We start from the raw sequence: 19,004 nt of genomic DNA on the forward strand, positions 1-19,004 counted from the left end.
AAAATGGATAATAATAAGGAGCCTTAATTCCCAATATGTGAAATGAAATATTCCCTGATTCACAAGAGTCTCTGAAAACATTTTTTTTCTTTAAGAATTTGGGACATTTAATTCAGAGAAAGTGTGAATTCAGTGTAGATCATTCTTAGGATTTTTAAAAACAAATTAAGAAGCAGTTTTTTTTTCATCAGTACACTAAAAGTCAATGGGTTTCAAAACGAAACAACGACAAACAAAATCAGCATGTGCCTTCAATTAGATAAATAAACCCACACAGAATGAACTCATTTCAGGCATGATTTATTGAAAACACACCAAAGTGATACTCTACAAACCTGTATTTTTTTTTTCTTTTACAAGAGCAATTCTCTCTTCTGGGTATTAGTAAAATTGACAATACATTCGGTCACTGTGGCATTGTTCTGGAGCGCTAGGAAAGCATTAACAACTATATAATCAAACCTTTTTAATGTCTCTATCTTTTAAAAGTGTATAATACAATGTAATACAAGGCAAAACCCATCACCAGTCTAGACTACATTGAGAACACAGAGTGAGTGACAGTGTGAGGAGCCAGAGACAGGAGTGTGTGTGTGTGTTTGTGTGTGTTTGCTTGCATGTAAAAGAGACAGAGAGGGGACCAATATAACATATAAAACACACTATTCGTCTTCATCTAACATGGAAAAAGGTTAAGGCACATGATAGTTACAAACACTTTTGCTACCAAGTTGTACACATACTGAGTTTTGATGCTCTGAATTAGTGATGTCTACATAGGTTCCTCTTGAATCCATTTAAAATTTTTTTTTCTATAAATATACAATGTGATGCAAATTCACACTCCGGGAACTTCTTGTACTACACGATACCAAAATCCTTTGGTTGTTTTCTGCGAAAAAGGCAGTCGGGAACAGACAATTCAATTATTAATAATGATTCTACAAAAGGCTAAAAGTCTGGATGTGAACGCTTTTCAGATTTCCAAAATTAACGGTATTACACACAGTTACTTTGTTATTAAGAGTTTCTGTTAGATCACTATGGAAAAAAACACTTGCTACAGAAAGTTATACAGTAACGTGATGGAAATCAGATGAGAAAGCAGATGCTAGATTCGAAGAAACAATCATTTGTCGTTCTTATATTAGTTTGATGCGGTTATGAGTATGAAAAACACTGGATTTCTTTTAATCGACATTTGGAGAATTTACAATTACGCAAATCTAAACAAACGAATATTAAAAAACACGTCATGCTTTGTTTGTTACACGCATTTTTTGATGAAGTGAAAATATTTTGGCTTGCATAAAAGCTGAAATGAAAGGAAGCCTCTATCCCTGATTCCTCATCATTCCTGACCAAATTCTGTAAGCCAGTCAGACCTGTCTGAACACGTTGTTTTCCAATTATATCAAAAGAAAATTGAAAATAAGGGTAACACTTTATTTTGATGGTCCATTTGAGTATTAGTAGACTAGTATATCTGTTGATACTGCTCCTTCAACAGACATTTCAATGACTATAAAAAACTCCAACCCCAACCGAACAGTCTACTTATAATGTAATGAGAATTAGTTGGCATGTAGATGCAATGTAACTTAAATTCAAGAAAGGGACCATTAAAATAAAGTGTGACAAAAACAAGCATCTCAGCTCAACAAAACAAGATGTACAAAATATAAATAGACAATGAAATCGACTCTACAAACTTTTGATGCACGTTTACCGAAAGCAATGATCTTTTTATTATTTTATTATTAAGAAATTGTATACAAACATGGCCATGCTTTATGAATACGTAATACTGAATGTGCTGTTATGGATTCACATCTATGATGTTATGAAGAATTGTTTTGTTTTTATTCGTGTAACCTAATATACATTTATAAAACAACAAAAATAGAAAATGTTTTGAAAATCTAACTTTTTTTTTTTTTAGGAGCAAATGAATCCTCCTACTGTCCCCACAATCTACATATTAACAAATAGAATTTTTATTGATTTTGTTTTCATCGTTACCCCTTGTTAAATAAACTAAAGCATAAGCTGGTAAGTGCCAGTGTTGCCCAGCATGCCTCTGGGAATTAAGCAGACCAAATCCATGTGAAAACCAGCAGCTCTCCTCCGTTTAGTAAATAAAACAAAAAAAACCCGCTTTTCAACAACAGTCCTCAGTGAGAAGAAACAAACACAGTGATAATATGTCTTCAAACTTGCTTTATAAAGCCAGCACACAGAAATTGCAAAAGCGTGCATTTTAATATAGACCCCCAGACTTTGTATGTGCCCCCAAACCGTCGAAACGGACAACAGCAACAAGAACAACAACAGAAAAGAAACCCTTCTTTTTTTTCCTCCTTTCACAAATGTCCTCAATCTTTCTAGAAAACCCAAAATTTTGCTAAAAATTAAACTCGAACGAAAAAAAAATTCACAATTCACTGCACTTCTGGGGGAAAAAAAATCCACAAAACAAACAGTAATCAGGCAGAAACGGACAACAAAAATAATATAGGCAAAAATTATATATATATATATTTTTGTTTTGACATAAAAATAGTTTTTTTTTTTTCTCTGATATCCTCTTCACCCCTCAATCCAGCACACGTCCACGTCCACGACAGCACTTTCTGTATATTCACTCAATCCATCTGTCCATCTGTCCATCATTCCGGCTAATCCTTAGTTCTGGGAAACACTACATCCAGTGGGAATGTACACATGAGAAGTGGCTTCTTTTTCTTTTCACTTGTTGAGAAATCTCAAAATATTGGCTGTTGAATGAAAGTCTCTCGCTCTTTCAGGTAAAAGTCTTGAGATGAGTCCACATCACGGTGAGCTCTGCGGTTAATGGCAGTGGTGACTCGTGGTAAAGATGTAGCGCTGTTGCTAGCTAAGCCTGTAGCGGAGAGGGCAAAACCACACATATCAGACCGCACTGTCAGACTACATAAAAAAAAATCTTCTAGCCAGAGATGTTCTTATGATGAAAAGTAAAAAAAACTAACAGATCTATAGATGTAGCATTTTTGATGTTTAATAGACATCTAAACAAAGACATCTAAATATAGAGCTAAAACTAGGCTTAATCTGGGTTTTAACAATAGTACAATCTAGACTAGTCATAAACAGAAATCAATGACTATGTTAAGTTTGTCTAATATGTGATGACTAGTCTAATATTGCACTATTTTTAGACGTCTATTAGATTTACGTCTATTTAACACAAATTTGCTTGGTGAGAAGGCATAGAGGTGTTTTATACAGCAGAGTTAAGGATGCTAACATTGATAAAGCTCAATGATAAACATAAATGGCAGACTCACTTAGGGCAAGTATTAAAGTGTATAGTTATAATTGTACATTCTGGATAATAAACTGTATAAAGTCACCTTAATGCCTATTCAGAAGGAGCTCTGTTTTAAGATAATGGATATGAAAGAGAGCTTGATGATTAAATGATGGATGATTTTTATAAAAGGAGATTTTTTCTGCATTATTTTCTAGATTGAAACTATACAGTCAAATATATGAAGACAAGTAACATGGTAACATTCCACCAAATTTGCTTTGTTGAATGACAAACAACAGCTATGCTGAAATGTTCATGGCAATTTGAAATGATCATGGTTTCCTGTTCCAGATAGAGTATGGGATGAAAAATGTGAGGGTAAGCAGATATTTGCCAAGCATGAATGTGGAAAATGAATAGATGATAGCGATGCTAACCCAAAGAGTTAAGTGCACTCTATTTCAGTCCTTTTTGTCCACTTTTCACAGCACATCAATGTAAACTACAGTATACTAGATGCCAGTACACTATAGTTTAAAAGTCTAATCAAAAGAGATACTTCTTAAGAGATCTTTTCTGAGATTCTGTTTTTTAGGCAGACTCTGAATCATTTATTGTTAATAATAATAATAATAATAATAATAATAATACATGTGATAGTACTGTAGAAGTAGAATGTTATATAAAATATAGAGATTTTTAAAATCTGAATATTTACTAGATTTAAAGTGGTTAACGTGACTGGTTTTAGATGTTTTCACACTTGTAGATTTGATTTCTTTAAAAATTCTTGACTAAACATAAATATGCAAAAAAAAAAAGAAAAAAAAAAGTGACTTTGAAGACAAAAAAAAAAACAAAAAAAACAAACCTAGTCCTTTTCAAGGTTGCATCTTGTGACAACTAGGCATGGGACGATAACCATTTTTAAGGTATACTGCGGTTTAGAAAAGTCAAGGTTTTAAAAATTTTCCAATATACCATTCCTAAGGTATGTGTACGATTTCTTATTTATATTTTTCGTTTTTTAGGACAAGTTTTAAAAAGAAATCTGTGTTTTTGAAACTAATGAAGACAGCAGAAGTCAATGACTCATTTGAATAATTTAGCCTGACATGTTTACTTCTCCAAAATATTATAAATGTTTCTTAAAATAAAATATATTGTGTTCAAAGGGGAATAAAGTTGTAGTTTTTTACCCAGACATTTAAAAAGAGGTTAATTTAGGGCAGTAATCACAATACTGTGAAACCGTGATATTTTTATCCAAGGTTATCATACCGAATCTTATACCGGGCCATGCCTAGTGACATCATGCCATGTTTTTAGTTTCTTTAGATGTGTTTGGTTTGTATTGCGTTCATATTTTAGTCAAACTGGGGTGTGTATCCAAAAACCATTGTTAGCTAACCAAGCTAGCAAGTTCCGTCGATACAAACTTAGTTAGTTTATTTGCCGTTTCCCAAACCAATCATTCTGATGAACATTCGCAAACTGCATCGCAAACTTTCACGCATGCAACTACCTCTAGAGCTGTAGTTAGAAGCATAGTTCCTGGCTGTGTTCTATTTCCATCTCCCCTATGCCCTATTCCTTTCGAACATTCCAACATTTAAACTCAGAATGATTAAAAACAGCATTAAAGTCATCTCTCTTAGGTGTAATTTGCTTTTAAAGTATTTTACAGTTCAGTTTTAGCCATCTTCATTGACAATTACGTTCCCTTCGTAGTGCACTTTGAAAATATTTATGCCATTTTGAATGCAGCCGTGGCTCATGACGAAAGCTATAGGTGACCTAATAATGTTTTGTCTCCAAAGCTTGTGAAAACAAAAAACATAGCATACGTTAATGCTTTTAATTTATAGTAGGTTATTTATTAAGTATCTGTACGCTATATGACATGGGCCTGTTAGTTAGCATATTTCTGCAGTGGCTTAAATTTGTCAAATTGTAAAAGTAGACATTTTAAAAAAGAAAAAAGAAATAAACAATACCCTACATTAATAATAATAATAATAATAATAATAATCATCATCATCATCATCATCATCATTAGGATAAGTAGGATTTTTAAATTTTCTTAATAAGTTCATGTAAATTACAACCATTAACGATTTAAATGATTTATATATGATATTAGAATATGATTTAGCTTTTTGTAAGTGATTTCATGTTTTAGAATAAAATTATAGAATCTTCAATATTCTCAATAATATTGGTAAAGGACACATGGGCCCTAAATGTGCCATTTACATATATTTCAATTGATATGAAAAACTGGTGCATGTTTTTACTGATACTTATATATATATATATATATATATATTTTTTTTTATGTGCGTGCGTTTAAAACAATATAATTTGCACAAAAGAATGATGGGGCTTTCACTAAAGTTGTTATGGGCGTTTTATGTTACAACTAACGTGGTTCAAACGATGGATCTGCTACAAAGCAGCTACAGTTTTGGGAAACACTCGTCACTACATTGTTTATTTCCCAAACGATGCATCGTACTGTGATAGTTTAGCCGTGAGTTATGTCGTTGTATGGTAAAAGCTACCCTGCACAAGAGTTTGTTTGCAGGCGGACCAAGGCCCATCTTTTCAGTGGTCTCATTCCAATTGTTTTATGCTCACTAGGGTTCAGATAGCAGGGATCACACTTATTAAAATGAACCATAGTAACTAAGTAATCACACCATAGTTTATTTTAGTCAAACCAAACTTGCCAAATGTGAAAATGTCTAGCCAATGCACTACTCTGGGTTAAGCAGAGCAAATGATAATGAAAGGTGGGTGTTATTTCATAAAGAAGATGAGGATGAGACAAAAGCAATACTAAAAACGTCCAGCAGCTCATTAAGACCTACCATGCATGCATTTAGACCCAGGAGTCAACAGGCTGAGGTTTAACATCACAAGCATCCACCAGACTGACAGTCGGCCTGTTGCTCCTGATATAGTGTTTCCTATTTGTGTCATTCTGCAAAGGGGTTCAAATCAGCAAAACCAAGAGTTCAAACACACAGAGAAAGCCAGAGTTAGTCCTCGCAACAGAGAAGCTCAAAGGGAAAAGAAACAGAATAGAAGAGAAAGTTCATTTAAGTGAACAGAACACATGCAGAAACATTTCAAAAACAACAAAACTTTAGTCAGGTTTACTTAAAGGCATAGTTTACCCAAAATAAACATTGTCATCATTTACTCACTTTTTAGTCGCTCTGTCTGAGTTTTTTCTTATGTTGAAGGCAAAAGAAGATATTTTGAAAGGTTTTGGAAACCATTGACTTCCATAGGATTTGTTATTTTTATGCTATGGACATCAACATTCTTCAAAATATCTTCTTTTGTGTTTCTTGTTAAAAAAATTGGCTGCACAATATTGAAAAAACTGACATGATTTTTGGATTTTCTGCAATTTATACAGTATTGTGATATAAATACAACTTATTAATAATAAAAAAAAATACATACAGCGCTCGGCATAATTGAGCACACCCCGTTTCAAATAATTATTTTTTATCAATTTCTCAGTGAATACAGGCAATGTATTTTGGTTTTTAAAAATACCAGAGGTGCCCAAAGTAGGGCCCGTGGTAACCTTTGGTTTGGCCCACCATCTCATCTGAAAACAGAGCAAAAATTATGGGGAGTTGATTGGGGCAAATTTCGATTTGAATGTAACATTTTGTTTCATGGTTTAATTAGGAGCAACAGAAAAGCCTATTAAAGTTAAATATTTAATTTAAATGTTGTAAATTAGTCAGAATTTTAACATGTATACTGTAAAAAATTTGACCTTAAATTTACAGTAAATTACTGGCTAATAATTGCATTACTTTCACAGTAAATTACTGTATGTAAATTCACAGTAAATTATTGTGAGGTAGTTCACAGTAATTTACTGTGGTTTTGTCACATTAAATTATTGTGAAATTACAACCATATATTGTAACTTTACAGTAGATAATAAAGTCCGTTACTGTGATTTCTCAGTATTATCTTGTAGAATAAACTATAATTTTATAAATATTGTCACTTGACAGATGCACAAGACATCAGTGAGCAAATCAAAGCAAAGGCAGGAACAGCTTGACTCAGCATTGAACTTCAATGTGTTATAAATGGGATTGTTCATTATAAAATGTAAAACAAACTGTACTGCATCATTATTTGATATGTTTTAAAGCAATGTTTTTTTTTTTTTTGTTATTTTTAAATAATATGGTAATAAATAAGAAATTACCCATGGTAAATTTTGGCTCACAGCCCTCAATCAAGTTTGGTTTTTGGCCTTTAATAAGAAACAGTTTGAGCGCCACTGGTTTAAACAAAACAGATTTATGAAACAGATATATTTATTAAAGTAATCATTTAGTCATCAAACATATTTAAAAATTGAAAGATAATACAAATAAATTCAAGCAAAATATTGCAAAACAAAATAAATTAACCTACAAAAATGTTTTCAATTTTTTTCTTCTCTTGATTTCTCCTCTTTATTAAATTTGTATTTAATATTTTTCTATAACATATAAATTTGGGTGTACTAGTTTTTGGACCATTATAGTAAGTTATTTTGTTAGATAAGCTCCAGATTTGAATGAATTTAAATGACAGATTTGTGAGGGGTCTACTCATGTATGCTGAGCGCTATATTAATTGAATATTCTCAGTTGTAAAGAACTGATTATTTTAGAGGATGATTTTGTAAGTAAGTGCATCTGCATAATTTCCATGCATAGATAAATATAATTAATCAAAGTTACAAATGAAATAAAAAAGTGCTTTACAGTCATAGTTTTCAGGCAAATACTGAATAATCAAATGTAAAATAACACCATAGTCTTCATTGTATGAATAAATAAACATAATTAATCATTGTCAAAGCTATTATGATGAAAATGAGCTATCACTCATATAAATGATGTGTTCTGAACTGTCAATTATAACCTAGACTAAACGTTGCAGATCCTGCGATGTGACTTTGGACCCTTTTCACAAGACGCGTTTGATGGTCATCATAATTTCATATCTTTGATTTTAAAAAAAAAACGTATCAATATTTAAATGCATTTATGGATGTATTAAATCATCTTTGCATCAAATTACCAAAAACGAATTACGGCTTATGCAAGGTGTTTCTAATGCAGTGTCTACGGGGGCTGAGAGTAAATTTGATGTTATTCTCTCCTCTGGCTGCCGTCATCCGTCTCACACTATTTTAGACCTTTTTCTGACAGTCTTGATAACACCATCACAGCATTTTTTATTATTTCAGCAAATTGGACGGTAAAAAAAATATTTGTTGTACTCTCCCCTCTCCCATTCACTGTGCTTTTACCCAACTGTGACGCCTTCCTCAACTGAGAAACCTGGAAATGTCTATTAAAAATGCACACATTACAATAGCAATGCCAAAACGATATATTGTGCAGCCCTACTTGGAACCACTAGAAAGTGAGTAAATGGTATTTATTTTTTGGTGACCTTATACCTTTAAGCCAACACAAGCATGCTGTGCCAACAAGGACCTCTAGAGGGAGCAACTTCATTGTATTAATATTAAAATAACAGTTACTGCCAAATATTTCTACAACAGAAAATAATAAATCTGTTTGTTTTGACAGAAATCTGAATTCGTCATCACTTCTATTAAATCTTTTAAAAAACCTAACAAAGAAATAGTGCAGGCAGCTGCTGAGGGATACAAAGGCCTGTCACAATGCTGAGACGGACTACAGATGGTGCGGGAGTGTAGTAGTCAATAATACAGTGTCTATGAACAGACTCAACACACAGCTGAGCCTGTCGTACGTAAGCAGACACACAGTAAAGTGAATCAGCCTCACGCTGGGCTGTGATAACACTACTAATGTGAGATGACTTCATATTAAGTCAAGAGGGAGTAAGAAAACTCAATCTGCTGCTACAGAGACCTTAAATGTGCAAGTCGACCTCTTCTGCAGATGCCAGGCCCCAAACACTTTACTAAAGGTGAATTTCACCAAACATTGAGGATATTTGTAAGCACCAAAACAAACACGTCAGTAAACCCAAAGCTTGCACATTTTTGATATCTCCAGTATCATTACTTGACATGCCCCTTACTGGTGATTGTCTGTAAGTGTGTTCTGGGGTCTGACATCATGGTAAAAAGTATTATTCTTATATTTTCATTAATGACTTTAAATTCTCAAATCTGTCTTTTAATGATTAACTTAAGTACAAAATGTAGCTATAATGAGGAGAAGCCAAGTTTATCTTCTTAAATCCACAGATGTGTGACCCTGGGCCACAAAACCATATCACAAATAACATACATGATATAACACATATAATAAATTAGCCTCCCATTGAAGCATACTTTGTTAGGATAAGATTATATTTGACTAATACAGCTATTTGAAAATCTGGAATCTGAGGGTTAAAAAAATCTACTGATAAAGTACTGAGAAAATTGCCTTTAAAGTTGTGCAAATGAAGCTTTAAGAAATGGGCGTTACTATTAAAAAAATGTTTATTTGCAGAAGAAAATTTACCAAAATTATTCATGGGACATAATCTTTACTTAAAGGAACACTCCACCTTTTTAATTTTTTAAAAGTCTAATTTTACAAGCCTTTAACAGAAAAACAGTTGACTTGAATCATTTCTGGTTCAGCTGATTTCTTGTTCTGGCAGGGTCACTTTTAGCTTAGCTTAGTATTATGAACAGAATTTGTCCATCAGCAATTTGTTCAAAATATAAAAAAAGAGTTTTGATAATTTCCCTTTTTTTCAGCTTAAGTCTTCTGTAGTAACTTTGTGTAATTAAAAAAAAAATATATATATATATTTTACACAACATTTTTAGGGGAATATCACTAAGAACTATACTCTCATTCTAGTGCAATGGTCAAGAAACTGCTGCTGTACCATGGCTGCACCAGGCGGAGTGATATTACGCAGCACTTGAGAACTGGTTCTTTTAGAGGGCACTTTAAATTAAAACTCTTTTTGAACAAAATGCTTATGGTCAAATTCAATTCAGTTCATTATGGTAAGCTAAGTTAAACAATACCCCGCAAAACAAGTAATCGACTGAATGATTCAAAAATGGTTCAAGTCAAATGTTTAACTCTTGGATGCTTGTAATATTATTCATTCATTCATCTTTCTTCGACGTATTCCCTTATTTATCAGGGTTTGCCACAATGGAATGAACCACCTCTTGTAAAATGTACCTTTTTTAAAAAATGTGAAGTGTTCCTTTAATATTCTAATGATTTTTGCCATAAAATAAAAATTTATAATTTTGATGTATTTTGTCAATAGCCAAAGATATACTAACATAATACACCAACATAAGACTATATCAATGCAATACCAACAAACGTGATCCAATTCATATATTATATTATATTATATTATATTATATTATATTATATTATATTATATTATATTATATTATATTATATGTTATTTTATTTATTAAATTATATTTATTATATTATAATGTAATTTTATATTTTATTATTTTATATTTATTATATTATAATATATTATGTTATTTTATTTTATTTATTATATTATATTTATTATATTATATTATATTATATTATATTATATTATATTATATTATATTATATTATATATTATATTATATTATATTATATTATATTATATTATATTATATTATATCATATCATATTATATTATATTATATTATGTTATTTTATTTATTATATTATATTTATTATATTATATTATATTATATTATATTATATTATATTATATTATATTATATCATATTATATTATATTATATTATATTATATTATATTATATTATATTATGTTATTATATTTATTATATTATATTTATTATATTATATTATATTATATTATATTATATTATATTATATTATATTATATTATATTATATTATATTATATTATATTATATATAATAACCAACTGCCAACACACTGGTGTAACAGTGTTACCATGTTCATGGCTTGTATGAAAATCAACTTGGCTCCTTTTGTTAACACAAATCTCTTATGATGCATCTTCAAGTAGACTGGGAGTTTTAAGATTTGATTACAGAGGACTCACGTTACCAAAATAACATATATTGTTATAACAGCATTTATCATTGCTATGCTTCTGTTCACTGCATTGTAGTAGGACTGTGCACCAGATTTTGTCTCCATAACAAATTTCCTGGTGACCCGTCTTTTCTCTGTCTGAAAAGTTGCAGCGTTGGAGCCTGGAGCAGCTAATGAGACAGAGGGGCTATTACAGCAGCACGGACAGCAGTCACGCTGAGTGCCTACTCCCATTAAACAGATGTACAAACGTGTCTCACTCCTGACACTTCAGCTCTGACCTTTAACGGCTCCCGCTCCTGCAGATCCGACGAGATGTCACTGCTTTTGTACTTGGAGTCTTTGTCTCGCTGGTCAATCGTGGAATAGCCATCTAATGAGAAGGATAGAAAGCAGTGAGGCTCTGTTATTCGTGATCGCTGTGTGTCGGCACCCTCAGCACGACTCTTCAAACAGCAGCGACAGATCCCTCAACCTTCAGCTGAGAGCGTCCCGTACGTGCTGCGTTCACAGATGTTCTCGCACTCGCCTGATGTGTGCGATTACTGTGTGTTCGTGTGCATGCAGGCGGTGTGTGTTAGCGCTCTCCCACAGGCGGCACTTTTCATCACTTCCTTCTACCCACTCAAGCAGCGCCCCGTCTTCAGCCTCTGTCCAATTATTGTCAGTCAGGCTTGGAGAGGACGCTGCTTCAGAGGAGAAGATCAGAGAGACGATGCTGTAATGAAGAGGTGGCGAACAAGCAGTAGTGCTTCTGGTCAAATTTCCACTGGCCCATAACACAACAACACTACAAACATCTTATTAAAAGAGGGGTTTCGCAGACAGCGTTGGGATGAATGCAACTCTTTAGGGAAAACAGAGACACGGTTAGATCTGAATTACTAAATGCAACACTGATGGGGGACATTTTAGAAGTGGCGAATTAGACGGATTATGGTATTGTGTTCTCACAAAACCACATTAGTTTTTGTTTTTGAGGGCATGCCGGTGTTGTCTTACCTGGACCGAGTTCGTCCATTGGTATCATATCCCCACCGCTACACCCTCGGTGGCCTGCAAAGCATTTTACAGGCTGCATTTTTCACTGAACTAAGACTTACTGTATGTTCATTATTATTAAATAGAAATGATCATCGATAATAGTATTTAATTAGATTCTCTTCTTTTGCATGATCCTGATTCTTTTTTTTTTTTTTTATGTAATCTGATTTACCGGTTGCAAGGGCGTAGATTTGCTTTTGATATTGGTGGGGACCTAATTTGACGTAATCTTCACTTTTTTAAAATGTAAAGTTTAAGGAATGTGTGACAAAAAGGTGGTTTGATAAAGACTTCCGTTTACTGAGGGCTTATTTGTACATAATCACTTACCACCGCATCTGAACACATTTTTGCAAGTATAATATTGCCATTTGTACTTTAAGCTTGAAGATGACTTTACATGTCCATGTTCTTTTCCTTTGAGTGTGCAACGGAAAAGCACGTTCTAGGGGAGAGCGGGGCACAAAGTAACACTTTTTGGTTTTGGCCAAATAATGAACAAAGTAATGGGGTTAGACAAACCATAATTTTTGTTGAATACACAAGCCTCTCCTACAAATGAGCATATAATAACAACGATAAAAAAAGACTAAAATGTAGTGAATAACATAAAAACTAACAAAAACTTGCACTGTTTTTAGTTTTTAAGCTTCGTTTTTTAGCATAGCAGTATTTTTTCAGCATTATTTGTGTTGACGAACACTGTTGTGAATCTTTAATACCCATCAATCATCTAAAGTGACAATTAGAGGACACAAAGTGAGAACAGCAGTAAAGTAACTGAACAGTGACCATCCACTTTCAAAAAGCATATAAATAACAATTAGTCACTATATTAATTATAATATTTTGACAGTCAGTAACAAGGCAGTGGCAGCTGAGGCTCACACAGGCTGCCTATTTTTGAGAAAACAAATCAAATGTGCCAAACAGCAAACATAAAGAAACTGTGGCAAAATGTAAATTGAATTTATATTTATAACCTATGAGTTAATGATTCTTCAAATGCATACTGATGAAACATGTTTTTATACATTTGGTAAGAACTATGAGGTAGTTGAAGAAAGTTAACTTCAAATTTAGAAAGGGATTAGCTATAAATATTTATATATACAACTTTTTAACATTTTTAAATCGAAAACACCTATAATAGAGACTTTAAATATCAGAATCAAATGTGAGGTAACATTACAGAGTTTTTATGGATCTGAGGACAAATATTTAGTATGATAAAAAAATTGGAAATTAATTTAAGGGGAAAATGTCACATATATGCTGATTTATACAAAAGTTCTGTCTGGTTCTTGAATCTGATTGGCTGATAGCCGTGCAATATTCTGCAATAACAGAACTTCTACATCCTCCTCACCCTTCTGTATTACTCCGCCCACATAGAGTGACAGCAGATCAATAAACAAATATTGCTGCTGTTGGACAACATAATGTAATTTTGAAGCTTTTTTAGTCGAGAATGTAGTTGTTTAGATTGCAAATATGCAGTATATTTATAAGGATAGCCCCTATTTTAAATATTTATAATTTCTGAGATAAACCGCCAGAGACCAAGATGGTGCCAGAGATCTCATAATAAGCCCTTAGAGGTGGAAAAACCCAGCGTAATTTTAAACTACAGCTGATCCAATCTTTATAAAACTGGTAAGTGACTATCTAAGTCGAGATCTCTCTTTTAATTTAATTTTAGTGTGTTGAGTGTCTTATATATTAGGAATGTATTTTGTGTTGGCCACTGTTTGTATAACCCAGAGTTACTTTTTGGTTGGCTACCTGTTTCTGAGTCTCTTGTTTTTATTTCTACAAACTAGTTCATTAAACAGAAAGAAAGAAGAAATGCCCACATGTGTTTAATGTTTTTTCCTTATCGCAAACACAACAATAATACGGTAGTGTTTGCACTGCTTTTGGTGATAATTATTGTGATCTCCCAATTGCAACAGAGAAATACTGGGAAATCTCTGTAGACGGATGACATTTCATACCGTTTAGCAGTATAATCTTAAAATGTCAGCAAAATCACTTGTTTTGTTAGATATTATGGTAGAAATAAATGCTAGTTCTAATGTGATGTTGGTGAATTAGCAACAATTTCTGTCATTTTCTGTCAATTTCCCTTAGCAGTGCAATATGGCTGTATATCATCACTGGTGGGGGACTAAAGCACTCGGCCTACACACCAACACACGCCTTCCACCAGTGCCCATATACAGCCATATCGCACTGCTACTCCTGTGGTATTGCTCATTTATGTAAGAGCTGATATACAACATTAATGCAAAAATCTTTGTACAAGAAACTTATTACATAACACATATTTTTTTTTACTGTGGTTTTACATATAAGATGACTGATGGACTTGCATGAACAAAAAATTACAAAGCTTAATGTCAAGCTCTGTGTTATCTTAAGTCAACAGATTGCTGTTGCTGATCACTTGCAATGGTTCATGGATGAGGAATTCATTTCAGAGTTGAAAAAGTTTTAATGCCTGATTTTTTTTTCCAGCTATGGAGAAAAATGAACGAGAGCATTACTTTGGAACAAAAGCTGTTGAATAGGTGGGCGGTCACTGTTTTTTTTTCACATTAAGGCAAGCAGGGAATGGTGTGGGACTAATGGATATGATCTAATGTATCAATGTCATGCGCATCCATGCTAACAGCGGTAATAAAATCAGAAAAATGCCAAAGCTGTCATGCTAACTCCTCTCTCAATGAGATGTGCTCGGGTGGACGGATGGTACTCTTTATTGCAGCACTGCAGTAATTTACCATCATTTTACTTCAGAGTGAATGAATAATGAGCTCCTATGTCGAGGCCCATTAATCTGCTGTCTGATCCTCATAAATCATTCTGTATCATATGAAGCGCTCAAATGACCGATTAAAGCACAAGAGATGCGGCAGCTGCACACACCAGCTGAGGCGCAGAGGTGAAAGATCAAGCATTCTGCTATGTGGTAAAACACAGAAAGTAGTGGCGCTCAGAAGACATGTTCGCTTAGGTGCACCTGAACCTCCAGCACTCCCCTGAGCACCCGGATTTGCAGCTATCAGGGCCTAGTATGTTAAGTCTCTGTTTGGGGTCTTACGCTAACCTTGGCTCTTCTCCATCAAGGGAAGTGTGGTGTCGTCGTAGCCAGGCTTGCAGCTCTTGGATCCTTTGGGAGTTCCAGCTGCTATCGGCTGAGGAGAAATGACAGAAGAATGGTTCAGAAACAAGGTAAAGTGACAAACATACAAAAAAAAGAAAAAAAAGAAAAAAAAAAGAAAACAAACATTTAGATTCTGCAAGACAGTGTGAGACATAAATCTTGTAGGTATATAGGGGTGTGTTGTATCGTATTTATCGTCCATAGTGGTATTGTAATTTATGCGTTTACCAAAAAAAAAAAGCATTCACTACATGATGAATCCTATTGCAATTTTCTGTTATTTCAGTTAGGAAAGCAAAAAAAAAAAAATGTATTAAAAAATAAATGCATTTGTAAAAAAATAAATAGAAGCACTTTATAATAACTACACACTTATGAATCATCTATTAAGCATTAGCGAATAGTTAATTTATATTCTGTTAAGAATTTACTCTACATAAACAAAAGCAGGTTATAACTGCAGATACAAACTTATAAGCACATATATAATGTACTTTATAACTGTGTTTTCATACTTTGTTAATTTAATTTTTTTATTACTAAATAACATATTGCATCATTTACAATCCAAGTTGCTGGTTTTTAAAGATTTTTTAGAATGCGTTTATTTTTTTAGACAGGATTATAATGATGTACTGTTCATTTGATACTAAGCCTTTAATTGTCATTTATTAGCGATGTATAAAGCATGAATAGTCCTCACTTTAGATTAGGTCACAAAACTAAATTACGTTGAGTTATTAAAGCATTTATTAACATACAAATTAACTATTAGTATATGCCTAAATAATAAGATATATAAACATTAATTTTAATAGTTTATTAATCATTTACTAACTCATTCTGAATGATCTTAAACAAACCCAACTACTCCTAAATACATATTGATGATTTGTAAATAATGCGATACTTAATTTAGTCATGAAAAATTAATCAGTAACAAAGTATGAAAGTACAATTAAGCACATTATAAATGTGCTAATAAGTCAAGAAAACAGCATTTGTAGCTGTATTTATAAACTGCTTACTAATGTCTCTTAATATAGAGTTAATGCTTCACTAACAATGAATTCACTATTTGCTAATGCTTAAAAATAATTAATAGTGTGTAAAAGTGTCACCCAAACTTCATACTGATTTTATGCAACAGTTCTACTGTATATAAAAAACTAAATAAAATACTTTTGAGTTACATTTGGCACAATAGTGTGGACCAATTATTTAAAAAAATTAAGTCAATGAATGGCTTATAAAGTGTCAAGTCAAACTAATATAGAAGGAGAAAAAAAATCATCAAGCAGTCGGAGGGAGAGGCGGAAGGACATGCAGTAGTTTGGCATTCACGTAAGGAAAAAAGGAAACTGAAACCTAACTTTACTTTGGTTATTGCATGAAAATCATGATTTGAGTGCTATCTGACTGACGTTAAGATGTTAATTTTCCTCCGTGATTCATATGCATGCATGAGAGGATCACGTGCACATAAGCTGATTGCTGCAGTAGCAAAATTAATCGCATTTCATTTACATGTCTTAAAACTAAATATTTAAGTTCAGTATATTAAACTGTACTGTTGATTGTGCTTTAACAAGTGTTAATTCGGTATAATACTTGAAAATACTGTGTGAAAAATCAGACAAAATTCACAAATGTTTGTATATATATGTTTATTTGCAATTTAATTACATATGTTGTATTTTTGTTTATTTTAAAGGTTTTTCACCTTTCTACTTTCCACCTTTCTACTTTTTACCTGCCTTCTCTTGCATTTATGATGCAATAAATGGATGAGTGGAATCCAGTCAAAACTTCCTTGATGATGTGTCTTCCTTTCAAGCGGAAAAACTTGTGCATAAGAGAAATAGCTTGACATAAAGAAAGGGACTTTTTGGCCCATACTGGACATTTTAGTATCATATTTAATTATCTTTATCAGGCCTAATCCAGCCAGAGTACCAGCACAAAAACATACTACGCATATTCAATAAATCACCATTGAATAGCCTTATTTCATATCTTGACTGACCTCTAAATAAATATAATTATAAATAAATAAACTGATTTGTTTCATTATAGTTATTTTCCTGCAAAATAGGCAGAATAATAATAAATATATATAAAATGTAATACTTATGTAATAAATGTAATAATTTTTTGTCATAATATTAAATTAAAATTTTGTTATTATTATATTATCTTTAATGTAATTTTTTTTTTTAATTTTTTAAGTCATCGAGTAGAGACTAATAATCACAATATCAGAAGTTTGGGGGAAAATACTGCACCACTGTAATGAAATCTCCACTTTTGTTTTAACTTTTTTTTGTTTAGTAAAATCTTACCCATGCATATCTTTATAAAATTTTGTCTTTTAATACTTAAAGGGATTGTTAACACAAAAATTTACCTTTTCCACACACGTTTGAGTCCTTTTTGCTGTTGACCCCAAAAGAAGATATTTTGAAGAAAGCTGAAAACCTGCAAAGCATTAGTTTGTCCTACTATGAAAGTCAATGGTTACAGGTTTTCAGATTTCTTAGTATGTTTTTTTTTTGTGTTCAACAAACAAAATAATTTTTTTAATCACTTGAGGAAGAGTAAAAAGTGTGTAAGTGTTCCTTTTTGGGTTAACTACAGTTTCCCTTTAACCATTTTTTTAACATTATGAATTTATTGCTACTGGGATATTTGTGGAATGTGGAGAATGCATGTTGGAAACGTGTAATACAACTAGTCAGTACACCAGACATTAAAGTTTTTCCAGATTTTTTACTATGACTCTACCTGGAAGTGTGTTTTATTCCAGCCATCCTTGGTGAGGGCGTTCCTCAGCTCCTTATAGCTCCAAACCGTCTGCAGAACATGGGAAGCAGCTTTGGTCTCCCTTGCCGACTGGCTGCAACGCATAAACACACACAGAGTTAGGAGGGATCTTGAGCCCGCTGGAATAACTCTCACATTCAAAGTCATCCAGTCACCACGGCTCCAATCTCCAACCCCTGTGGCCACAGATTCCTCTCTTTTCACTTCGTTAGCTTTTCCTGTGATCCTCACTTAATTACCAGGAGCCTGAGACTTCAAAGCCGCATCTCCAGAGTCAGAAAGAGATAGAGAAACGCTCTCTGGTCGCGCGTGTACTCTTTAAAAAGTTAATCTCTCACAATCAATATTTAGTTTTGAGGGTAAAATCAGACTCGGGCAGAAGCGGTAAGAAATGATGTGAAGCTTTAAATGAGGTCACGCGTGGAGAGGATGGAGGAGGTTTGTTTAACATATGGCTTACTCTCCTGAGGTCTCCTCTCCTGCTTTTGAAATCTGCAGCACTACAGCATTTAATATTCAGTTTTGCACACGCATATATTAAAGATGACATGTGTGGTGATAAAAATAAGACACTTCAAAG

General features: G+C 32.9%; 1 protein-coding gene across 51 annotated transcripts in view; it reads right to left on the minus strand.

Moving 5' to 3' along the window:
* Positions 1-284: 284 nt before the first annotated feature.
* Positions 285-19,004, minus strand: part of arvcfb (ARVCF delta catenin family member b) — a 423,234-nt gene continuing 404,514 nt past the window's right edge. For 21 of the 51 annotated variants that reach the window (XM_073950712.1, XM_073950704.1, XM_068221256.2 and 18 more), the window contains 5 exons: positions 18,386-18,497; positions 15,545-15,632; positions 11,670-11,761; positions 6,169-6,281; positions 285-2,902 (listed from right to left, as the gene is read on the minus strand). In XM_073950712.1, coding sequence (XP_073806813.1) covers positions 6,180-6,281; positions 11,670-11,761; positions 15,545-15,632; positions 18,386-18,497 — 394 coding nt within the window. In that variant the 3' untranslated portion in view covers positions 285-2,902; positions 6,169-6,179. Of the gene's footprint in view, positions 2,903-6,168; positions 6,282-11,669; positions 11,762-12,390; positions 12,445-15,544; positions 15,633-18,385; positions 18,498-19,004 lie in introns of those variants that run through there. The other 30 variants (XM_073950724.1, XM_073950715.1, XM_073950714.1 and 27 more) reach the window with 4 other exon arrangements.

Source organism: Danio rerio, chromosome 5, assembly GCF_049306965.1.
Source record: "Danio rerio strain Tuebingen ecotype United States chromosome 5, GRCz12tu, whole genome shotgun sequence".
Taxonomy (NCBI): Eukaryota; Metazoa; Chordata; class Actinopteri; order Cypriniformes; family Danionidae; genus Danio; species Danio rerio.